The 11,695-nt window shown below is 40.1% G+C and overlaps 1 protein-coding gene across 1 annotated transcript; it reads right to left on the reverse strand.

The window, feature by feature from the left end:
• Positions 1 to 9,817: 9,817 nt before the first annotated feature.
• Positions 9,818 to 10,450, reverse strand: LOC125869805 (uncharacterized). The gene is made up of 2 exons (XM_049550235.1): positions 10,119 to 10,450; positions 9,818 to 10,001 (listed from the first exon to the last, which is right to left on the reverse strand). The coding sequence occupies exons 1-2, from the start codon at positions 10,448 to 10,450 to the stop codon at positions 9,818 to 9,820; spliced, it is 516 nt and encodes a 171-aa protein (XP_049406192.1).
• Between the last annotated feature and the right edge of the window lie 1,245 nt (positions 10,451 to 11,695).

Consider the following 11,695-nt stretch of genomic DNA (forward strand, 5'->3'; position numbering starts at 1 on the left):
CACATAATTCCATCAACTTTGAATTTATAGAAATAGACCCACTTCATAAACACATTTTGGGGTTTTGTAGAATACAAGGATTCATGGAGTTTTTCATCTTAAAACATCAAATAAACATCAATAATATCATAACTTATCATTTGAAATCGTTTCATGCAAGAACCCATGAGTTTGAGTAGAAATTAGGCTTTTTCACAAACTTTGGAAAAGTTGAAAACCATTTGAAATTGGCTCTAGGGTGATAGCTTGCCCTAGATAAAGAACTCTCATACCTTTACTAAGATTTCCCAAGAAATTTGATGAAGAAAACGTCTTGCATCCACAACCCTAGCTCCCACTTCTTCTTCTTCTCTTCTTCACTCAAGAACCCTAACTCTTACTCTTTTAAAATGGAACAAAAATGATCCATAATCAGTCTAACACAACAATATAACCTCAAAAGAAATGATTTGTGAAAAGACCAAAATGCCATTAAATTTCCGGACGGACTCCCTGCCAACTGCCCAACTTTCAAAGGGCATAACTCGCTCATACGAACTCGGAATCGAGCAAACTCGGTGGCGTTGGAAAGATCGTTCCAAGGGCTTTCCAAACATAACTGGAACTACTCCTGGATCATCCTGAGCTAGGAGTTATGATTGTTCAAAGTTGGCCAAAAACTCACTGATTTCCACACTTGGCCGAATTTCCAGATTTTGAATTTTTTTCCAAAAATGATTACTTCCAATTTCAAGCTTCTTCATGTTCATTTTAAATTGTCGGATGTTACACTTGGGATCACTTGTGGTCCTAGGTACCGTGTCTGCTCTCGAGGGTAGCTCGGGGCGTGATAAACTTGGTATTAGAGCACTACATTTAAGAGTCCTAGGATGTCTGAGAAGTCGTACTAAGTAGAGTCTTTTTCATGGATGTGAAGTGCACCACATCTAATGAGCAGGAGGCTACAAAGTGTTTTAGGAAAATCTTCACTTTCTTGTTACTCTTATCGTGCGTAACGTATGATCTAATTCCATTCTAACTCAATGTTCTACATTTCAGTGATCATGCCCCCTCATAGAGTTAACGCTAGGAGAACTAATGGCAGGAACGCGAACGCAGCTACTTCCGTCCCAGATCAAGAACTTTCAAATGCACAGTTAAGGAATGCCATTCAGATGTTGGCTCAGAGCATGGCCAATCAGAACAACCAACAAGTTTAAGCTCTTGTGAATGCTAATGTTAGACCAGCCGCAGCTAGGGTGAGAGACTTTGTTAGAATGAACCCTCCAGAATTCTTAGGGTCGCAAGTTGGAGAAGATCCGCAAAACTTCATTGAAGAGATCAAGAAGACCTTTGAAGTGATGCAGGTAACTGGGAATGATCGGGTTGAGCTGGCTTCTTACCAACTTAAGGATGTGGCTCGTATTTGGTATACTCAGTGGAAGGATAGTAGAGGTACGAATGCAGCTCCTATTTATTGGGATTCCTTAAGTGAAACTTTTCTGGACAGGTTCTTCCCTATTGAGTTGAGAGAGGCAAGGGCCCAAGAATTTATGAATTTGAGGTAACCTGACTATTCAGAAGTATGGGCTCAAGTTCAACCAACTCTCTAGGTATGCTTACTTCCTCATATGGTTGCTGATTCTAGGGCAAAGATGAACAAATTCTTATCTGGAGTGTCATACTTGCTTAAGACAGAGTGTAGAAATGCTATGTTGTTGGGAGTTATGAACATCTCTAGGCTCATGACTCATGCTCAGCAGGTTGAGGGTGATAAGCTTAGGGAACATGCCAAGGAGAACAAGAAGGCTAGAATAGGCAACTATGACTACTCTCAATAGAAATTGGGTGGTGGAAATCGCTCGTAGCAGAAATTTTCAGCGCCTTCATCAGCTAGTGTTCCATCTCCAAGGTTCCATAATGAACAGAAGGGTAGGGCGTCAGGATCTAAGTCTCAGGATGGTGTTTGAGGTACCAAATCATACCCTACTTGCCCTAAGTCTGGTAATAACCATCCGGGTAAGTGTCTTGCTGGGAAAGAAGGATGCTTTGGGTGTGGACAGTCGGGTCACAGGTTGAAGGATTGTCCTTCTAGACAGGGTCAGAGAGGAAATGGTAGAGCTCAGTCTACTACTACAGCAGCACCAGCAAGTCACCCGACTCAGCAGGGTAACTCTTCTGGTACAGGTGGTGGACAGCGCCAAAACAGGCTCTATGCTCCTCAGGCTCGACAGGATCAGGAAGGTTCTCCTGATGTGGTCACTGGTACGTTACGAGTCTTTTATCTTGATGTTTATGCATTGTTAGATCCAGGGGCTACTTTGTCTTTTGTAACTCTTTTCATAGAACTACAGTTCAGTGTTAGTCGAAAACCTCTCTCAGAACCTTCCTCAGTCTCTACTCCAGTTGGTGAACCAGTTATAGCTAGATGGGTATACAGAAATTGCCCTGTCACAGTCTTTCTGAAAATTACCTCAGTAGATCTTGAAGAGTTAGAAATGGTAGACTTTGATGTCATTCTAGGCATGGATTGGTTACATTCAAGTTATGCCTCAGTCGACTGTAGTACTAGGATTGTTCGCTTTCAGTTTCCAAATGAACCAATCCTAGAATGGAAGGGTAGTAGCTTAGCGCCTAGGGGTCGATTCATTTCTTAAGGTAAGGCCAGAAAAATGATCTCTAAGGGTTATCTCTATCATCTAGTTCGGGTGAAGGACTCTAGTTCTGAAACCCTAGCTCTTGAGTCAGTTCTAGTGATTAATGAGTTTCTAGAAGTGTTTCCAGAAGATCTTCTCGGAGTTCCTCTTGATAGGGAAATCGACTTTGGAATTGATCTACTTCCAGATGCCCAGCCTATTTCTATCCCTCCTTACAGAATGGCTCCAAATGAGCTTAAGGAATTGAAAGAGCAATTGAAAGACCTTCTAGATAAGGGCTTCATCAAACCTAGTATTTCGCCATGGGGTGCACCAGTGTTGTTCGCAAAGAAGATAGATGGTTCTCTCAGAATGTGCATTGACTATAGATAGTTGAACAAGGTCACAATCAAGAATAAGTATCTCATTCCCAGGATTGATGACTTGTTTGACCAACTTCAGGGTGCTAGTCATTTCTCAAAAATAGACCTCAGATTGGGTTATCATCAGCGTAAAGTCAGAGATAGTGACATTCTGAAGATGACCTTTAGAACTAGGTATGGTCATTATGAATTTGTAGTCATGTCATTTGGACTAACCAATGCTCATACATCTTTCATGGATTTGATGAACAGAGTGTTCAAGAAATATTTGGACTTGTTCGTCATCGTGTTTATTGATGATATCCTCATTTACTCTAGGAGTGAGGATGAACATGCAAGTCACTTGAGAGTGGTTCTGCAAACTCTCAAAGATCACCAGTTATTTGCGAAATTTAACAAGTATGAGTTTTGGTTACAAGCAGTAGCTTTCCTTGGGCATACTGTGTCTAGTGAAAGGATTCGAGTAGATTGTTAAAAGATAGAAGGAGTGAAACAATGGCCCAGACCGACCTCAGCTACAGATATCAGGAGTTTCTTGGGTTTAGAAGGTTATTACAGAAGGTTTGTGGAAGGATTCTCATCCATCGCCTCACCATTGACTAAATTGACTCAGAAGATGGTCAAGTTTTAGTGGTCATATGATTGCGAGAAAAGCTTTGCAGAATTGAAAACTAGGTAGACTACAGCTTCTGTCTTGACTCTACCAGAGGGTTCAAATGGTTATGTGATTTATTGTGATGCGTCGAGAGTCGGCCTAGGTTGTGTGTTGATGCAGCGAGATAAGGTTATAGCTTATGGTTGCAGGCAGCTTAAGGTGCATGAGAAGAATTACCCAACTCATGACCTTGAGCTAGCAGCAGTGATGTTTGCAATTAAGATTTGGAGACATTATTTATATGGTGTTCATGTAGATGTGTTCACAGACCATAAGAGCCTTCAATATGTGTTCACCCAGAAAGAGTTGAATCTTCGCCAGAGAAGATGGCTAGAGTTCCTCAAGGATTATGATATGAGTGTGCATTACCATCCTGGTAAGGCAAATGTAGTAGCAGATGCTTTTAGCAGACTATCTATTGGTAGTGTAGCACATGTTGAAGAAGAGAAGAAAGAATTAGCAAAGGATGTTCACAGACTTGCTCGCTTAGGAGTTAGCCTTATGAGCATATCAGATGGTGGTGTAACAGTTCAGAATGGGGCAGAATCTTTTTTAGTAGTAGAAGTTAAGGAAAAGCAAGGCAGTGATCCAATATTCCTAGAGCTAAGGGGTGCGGTCCAGAAGCAGACAGTGGAGATATTCTCCCAAGGGGGAAATGGTGTGCTTCGCTATCAGGGTCGATTATGTGTTCCTGATGTGGGTGAATTAAGACAGCATATCCTTGTAGAAGCCCATAATTCCAGATATTCTATTCATCCAGGTGCCACTAAGATGTATCGCGATCTGCGAGAAGTCTATTGGTCAAATGGTATGAAAAGAGATATAGCAGATTTTGTGGCTAAGTACCCCAATTGCCAGCAAGTCAAGGTAGAACATTATAGACTGGGAGGTATGACTCAAGGGATTGATATACCTACTTGGAAATGGGAAGTGATCAACATGGATTTCATCACAGGGTTACCTCGTACTAGCAGACACCATGACTCCATTTGTGTGATTGTTGATAAAGTTACTAAGTCTTCTCACTTTTTGGCGGTTAAGACTACTTTTTCAGCAGAGGATTATGCCAAGCTTTACATTAATGAGATTGTGAGGTTGCATGGAGTTCCTTTGTTTATTATCTCAGATAGAGGTCCTCAGTTTTACCTCTCAGTTCTTGAAGTCATTTCAGAAAGGTCTTGGTACTCAGGTTAACCTTAGCACAGCATTTCATCCGCAGACAGATGGGCAGGAAGAGTGTACCATTCATACCTTTGAGGACATGTTGAGAGCTTGTGTGATCGACTTCAAGGGTAGTTGGGATGACCACCTTCCTCTTATAGAGTTCGCCTACAACAATAGCTACCATTACAGCATTCAGATGGACCCTTATGAGGCATTGTATGGGCGTATATGTAGATCTCCCGTTGGCTCATTTGAAGTAGGTGAAGCAACATTGATAGGGCAATATTCAATCCTCTATGCTATGGAGAAAGTGCAACTCATCAGAGATAGACTTAAGACAACCCATAGTCACCAGAAGTCTTACACAGATGTGAGAAGAAGGGAATTAGAGTTCCAAGTTGATGATTGGGTTTTTCTGAAAGTGTCACCTATGAAAGGGTTGATGAGATTTGGCAAGAAAGGGAAGCTCAGTCCTAGATATGTTGGCCCTTACAAGATATTGAAAAGGATTGCGAAAGTGGCTTACGAGTTAGAGTTGCCAGCAGATTTAGCTGCAGTGCATCCAGTCTTCACATCTCACTTTTAAAGAAGTGTGTGGGGGATCCAACATTCGTGGTTCCATTAGAGAGTGTGGCGGTGAAAGATATCCTTTCTTATGAGGATGTACCAGTAGAGATTCTTGATCGTCAGCTTAGAACATTAAGAAACAAGAAAGTCGCTTCAGTCAAGGTTTTGTGGAGGAGTTCGTGGAGGGAGCTACTTGGGAAGCAGAAGCAGCCATGAAGTCCAAGTATACTCACCTCTTTCCTTCCGATCCTACTCCAGCTTGAGGTAATAGTTCCTTTTTAGTTTTTCAGTCGTTCAGGCATCAGCTCAGTGTTAGAATCATGTTCCTTCAGTTGTACTTGTATTTTCAGCATATTTGCATGTGCTTGGAACTCAGTTCAGTTAGAAATTCAGTCTCAATGTTTAGTGGTAGGGATTGTAGCCCTATCCCTCCATTTTCAGCTAGTTTAGTCTTCATTCGAGGACGAATGTTTCCAAGGGGGAGATAATGTAACACCCCAGATTCGTGAAGTAAAAAATTGCAGAATTTACAGATTTGGCAGGTGCCCAATTCGCATCAGGATTTGGACAGCTTTTACGTCATGGGTGTTTTTGTCTTTTCCCACTCTTTTTTTAATTCCTAAATTAAAAGAGTTTTAGTTAGTCTTTTAAAATCCTAGAAACCTAACTAGAACTTACCTAAATCATTTAATTACTAAAACAAAAGAAAAGAGGAGAGTAGAGAGAGCGACGGCCGAAACCCTAGCTAAACCCTAGCCGCTGCAGGAAAATGCTAGAAAGTCACCAAAAAAGTCAATTCCATCCCTAGTTGATAGTTTTCGTGGAGATTTTGTCACCAGGTATGTTGGATTTCAATAATAAGTCTCTTTCGCCCGTTAGATCCCTAGAATTCAGACAATTCATGATTCCATGCTATGAATGAAATCAGGGTTCTTGAACGTTTCTTGATTTTGGGTTTTAAATGTTAGAATGATCCAAATATTGATCATTTTTCAATGATTATGAATGAACCCTGGTAGTTTCTAAAGTTACAGCCGATTTTCATGAAGAGACTGTTTTAAAAATATTCCGATTTAGAAATAACGTCTTTACTATATGTTCTAACTTTCAAACAACATCTCACGTTTTAGCTATGTTTTAATGCTCCAAATCAGCATGTCCCATCTTCTTCAGATTATCGTATGAATGTCAGAACCCTAGCTATGTATTTCTTTATTTCTTCAATTACAAGTGTTAGCTCAGACTTTATCAGAAATACGTTATAATGCCTCAGTATTATGCATCAATATCAGTTTAAATTATTGCGTTCAGTTTGCATGTCTAGTTTTGAGCTATCCAGAACAATTACAGAAAATCAGTCATAATCAGTTTACTACTAAATTCATTGGGACTAGCATAATACCAAGTTGGACTAGGGTTTAGCGTACCCAAATAGTCCCAGAACTACTAGCCAAGTAGGTTGTAAGTCCCTTCCATGGGCAACAGATTAGTGATCACGCCAGCCTTTATACCTCTGGCAGGGTATATTCGGTCCTCTCGATGGGGCGTATACATCGGACTCCACATTCAACTCATGTGGTTTTATTATCGATGATTAGTAGCTCCCACAAATCAGTTAGACTCCATTTGCATTGACCATGTTTAGTATTCAGTTTCAGCATGTCATAGTTGGTCATCTCATACAGATCAGTCATGTTTAGTATTTTTTTCGGCATTCTATCATATCCATATATATTTCATTGCTTTTTGCTTGGTCAGTTATATATGTATTTCAGTGATACTCCATCCTCATGCTCGGTACCGTTCAGTACTGATGTATATTTTGCGCTACATCTTCTTGTGATGTAGGTTCAGACTCTCAGCATCTAGATTGCACTTTGATCGTTTTTTCGATTTTCAGCTCAGCAGATTAGTAGTGGTGAGTCCTCATCCTCTGAGGACCAGAGACATGATATCTTTACTACTTTCAGTTTTTAGTTTCAGTTTTGCTAGATCTAGTTGGGCCATGTCCCAACATTTCTAGTCAGTTTAGAGGCTTACTTTCAGACATAGTTAGTTTCAGCCTATTATGAGTTAATATCTTTTGTATTAAACTATCTCAATTATAGTATATGGGTATTCCCCATCTTTTCTTTATTTATGATTTTAGTTTCCGCTTCAGTTATTTTTATTCATGTTAATTATAGTATGTTCAGATTATGCCTGCAGGGTTAGCTTGGGATCACTTGTGGTCCTAGGTCCCGTGTCCGCATCTCGGGGGTAGCTCGAGGCGTGACAGTATGATTCCTCTATCCTAAGCTACCATGAAAATTCCTAACTCAAGCTACCAAGCATGGTCTTATCTTACCAACTCAAGCTATTCATGAAGGGATCTTATGTCACAACGTCAAGCTATTCTAGTCTAACAAGCTTTGATTTATTTTAGGTTATTAAGCCTTTCAACCTAGAATCATTCTATGTGAGAGAACCTTTAATCTCCTAACATATTCATGCCTAAGTGTGTCTATGAGAATATCCTTTCAACAACACAATAACCTATGATGATCATAGACACTTCACTCTCAAATCTCTACTTCTTACAATCGTCTTACATACCTAGATTTCAAGGAATTCTAATCACATTCTTCATTATCAAGTGATTCCAGTCATAATTCATCATAAAGGTTCAACTTCAAGATTTACTAGTCATGATCCATCATATATACCATAATCTAATTCAATTCATGTCAACATGTTTCTATTCTTGAACAATTACTACTCATAACATCAATTCTAGAAGATCATGTCTAAGTCTGCAATTTTCCTCTTTAAGGCACAAACCCACTTTACTACAATTTCATCCATTAAGTCGAGTTAGACATGGAAAACATATCAATTTACAATAATATCATGATTCAATACTATAAAAATCATAAACAAGTAATATCCACTCAATTGGATTCATACTCAACACTTCCCACAATATAGGAAGAAACCCTAGCTAGAGTTGAGGTTCATCTTCGCAATTGGGGGAAATCTAGGGGGCTCCATGGATTGAAGAATCCAAGGATGAATAAGATATCATACCTTGATAATAATCCCTCACAATGGTTGCAACAATGGAGGAATTTTCCTTAACTTGCTTCTCTTCTTCTTCTTCTTCTTTGCTTCCTAGAGATAGAATTTCTTGGAGGGAATTGATTCTCTTTGGGTGAACTAAAATAATGATTTTTTATCAATGTATTTAGGAGTCTATTAGCTTTATATAGGTGTCCCAATTACTAATAAAATGACCCTACTTAATAAAACCTTCCCTTAACACCTAACTTAAACCGCCTAAGGGACTACAATGCCCAACCCACAAGACCCCGTCCCACGGGCCGTGCATGGACCCACGAGCCATGTTGGTCCTCCGTGAGTGGAGTCCTGCAGCTCCACTTTTGGGTTCTTGAGCCACGACCTCATCCACAAGGCGTGGATCCCCCTACAGGGCGTGGGTCCCCTCATGGGTGGACTTCCTTTTTGGGCAGATTTGGGGCCGTTTTGCTAGGGTCCTCCTCAATGAGCATTGGTTGGTCCTTGGGGAGTCATACCTTGATGTTTAACCCCTAAACTCTTCATTCTAAGTACGGGAGGTAATTTCTACAACTCTAACCCCCACGTAAATCTCTAGAACCCTTACGTAAAGCTCTAGTTTAGCTTACTAGTTCCCGGGTGTTACATAATCTCCCCCTTGGGAACATTCGTCCTCGAATGACACTCTAGGCACTTCTTAAGGTCACAACTCTAGACTAGCAGCCAATCATGAATGCAACACATCTAAATGCACAAAACCAAGGAGGAAAATTTCAACTTTAAGCTAAACATTTTTCAATGCAACCAAAGGGAGTAGGAACTACATCTAGTAACCCAAAATGCATGAAATTCTATATCTACTCAAATTCAAGGAGGAACTACCATCGACTAGCTAAAACATGCTCAACATACACTCATGGAGCCTATATGAAATTTACTCTCAAAAAAACATTTATTCAAAGAGGAATCTTTCAACTCTAAACTAAAGCATGCTCATATATTCATCTCATGAAGTCAAATAGGCAACTCTACTCAATGCACTACAACATGAGGTAAAACAATGCACATAAGTCATTTCTATCAAGACCTAAACTTTTTCATGAACATGCATATAAAGAAATAATGGCCACACATAAACACACAATGGCCTTGCTATCTAGGCACATCATCTCCCCCTTGGGAGTAAGCCTATACAAACTCTTCTAAACATCATCTATAACATAAAAGCAACCATGAAGCTCATTCATACTAAAGACAACATCAAAGTATATCAGATTAAATCTATCAAGTCATAAAAGACAAGCAACAACAGAATCTAGATAAAGCTTAAAACACATATCGGTAGCAACATTCAGAGATCACTCTTGATCATTTTTAGCTTAGAGGACATATAACCTATTCTTCTTTTGAACAATCTCATTTGAACCACTAGTGGAAACTTTCTTACCCTCTGTTCTTATAGCCCTTGCCTTAGGACAATCTTTCATCTTGTGGCCACTTTCACCACAACTAAAGCAACCCTCTCTACCGGCCAAACGCCTACCTTCATGTCTCTTGCCACACCTAGCACAAGTAGACCATAAGGACTCATTACTAATCCCTTGTGGCTTAGGGTTAAACACCCTCTCCTCCTTATTCTTAGGAGTATTAAAATAACCTTGTCTGGAAAACCTTTTTCACTTCCTAGAGTAACCATGTCCATCGGACCCTTCATGAAAAGGCCTATCATCCTCCATCCTAGACCCCTTCTTCTCCCTAGATTTACCCTTGATTTTCTCCTCCTTCTTCCGTTGAGCATACACCATAAGACGTGAGATATCCATATTATCATGGAGCATTGGCGTACAACATTCTTTTGCTACCAAGTCGGACACCCCCGTCAAGAACCTACTCATCCTATCTCTCGAATCAGCTACCATAGATGGAGCATACTTGGATAGTTGGGTAAATTTGAAGTCATACTCCTGAACACTCATGCTACCTTGTCTAAGGTTAATTAATTCCTCCACCATAGCTTCCCTCAACTCTCGGGGAAAGAACATATTAACATATGCTTCATTGAACACTTCCCACTCTATTGGACCCACTCCTACCAGCCTACTGATTTTAAAATGTATCAAGCACACCTCATCCAATTCTAGGGGTCAACGATCGTAAATCAGTATAAAACCCAACAAGTGAGTTGGGGTCAAATCCCACAGGGAGCGGTACGTGTTTCAAATTCAATTAGGGAGTGCGAACGTGGTCTAATTAGCCATAGGAATATAAATTATCAATAAAGACATTAATCAAGTAAAAGGGGTGACACGAATGTCAGATGGGGGTTTTGGTTTGCAATTATCAACTACAAAGCAGTCACAAAAACTTTGAAATAACAATAGGGAGAAGGATTCTCGGGATGTGATCGATTATAGGCAAATTACGATATATGGGTAATTGAAACTACTAGTAAACAGCTAAAAATCAGTGAGTAGGCTAGACTATAGGGGAGATAGCTTTCTCTCGAACAACTTCCCTGAATCAGGTGATTTCTTTCGAACATCCACAAGCATGAGAATGAGGAACATCCCACACCTTAATTCATCCACTCTTTCAAGCTAGATGGGTAGTATTAGGTTTAGGATTCAATCTCTCGAGCTAAACCTGATGAGTCCGAGATTTGGACTCATTTAGGGCCTTGTTTACATAGATTTAGTGTCCTCAAATGCTTAATTTGTGCCAAAAACTGATGTTAAATCCTTGATTTTCAGAATATGGATTGAGGAACAAAGCAAGGACACTACCAGGAAAAAGGAATAAAACAAGCTGAAGAAATGAAGAAGGGCGAGTCTGAGGATCACCAAGAACACTCGGTGTGTCGCCGAGTGGCTTATCAAACCACCTAAAGTTCAAAAGTGTCAAGCCCTAAAGGAAAGAACCAAGTTGGCAATGAAAATGAGCAGTCAGCGGATCACAGAGTGATTATGCGAAGCCAAGATAGATCACCCAAAGATACAAACCTTGAGGATGTTGACTACCAAGGCAAAAGGGAGATCGAAAAGAACAAAGGGCGGCTCGCCGAGTGGTTCGGCGAGCCCGACCTACTTCATCGAGTGACTCTTCGCGACACAGTTTTTGGCGACTATAAATACGTTTGTGAACATTTAGTTTAGGAAGACTTATCATTTACTCTTGAGAACAATCTGTTTTTTAGAGTTTTGAGCATTTAGAGAGAGTTTTTTTCTAGTTTTCCTTACCTTTGAAGGATTGAAGAAATT

The sequence above is a fragment of the Solanum stenotomum genome, chromosome 7 (genome assembly GCF_019186545.1).
Source record: "Solanum stenotomum isolate F172 chromosome 7, ASM1918654v1, whole genome shotgun sequence".
Lineage (NCBI taxonomy): Eukaryota > Viridiplantae > Streptophyta > Magnoliopsida > Solanales > Solanaceae > Solanum > Solanum stenotomum.

Excerpts from the sequence above, each read along its gene's own strand:
- LOC125869805 (XM_049550235.1), bottom strand. The coding sequence starts at position 10,450 with ATGGTGGAGGAATTAATTAACCTTAGACAAGGTAGCATGAGTGTTCAG. Across the intron at positions 10,002-10,118 it reads GGACATGGTTACTCTAGGAA|GTGTGGCAAGAGACATGAAG; the intron begins GTGAAAAAGGTT and ends TACTTGTGCTAG.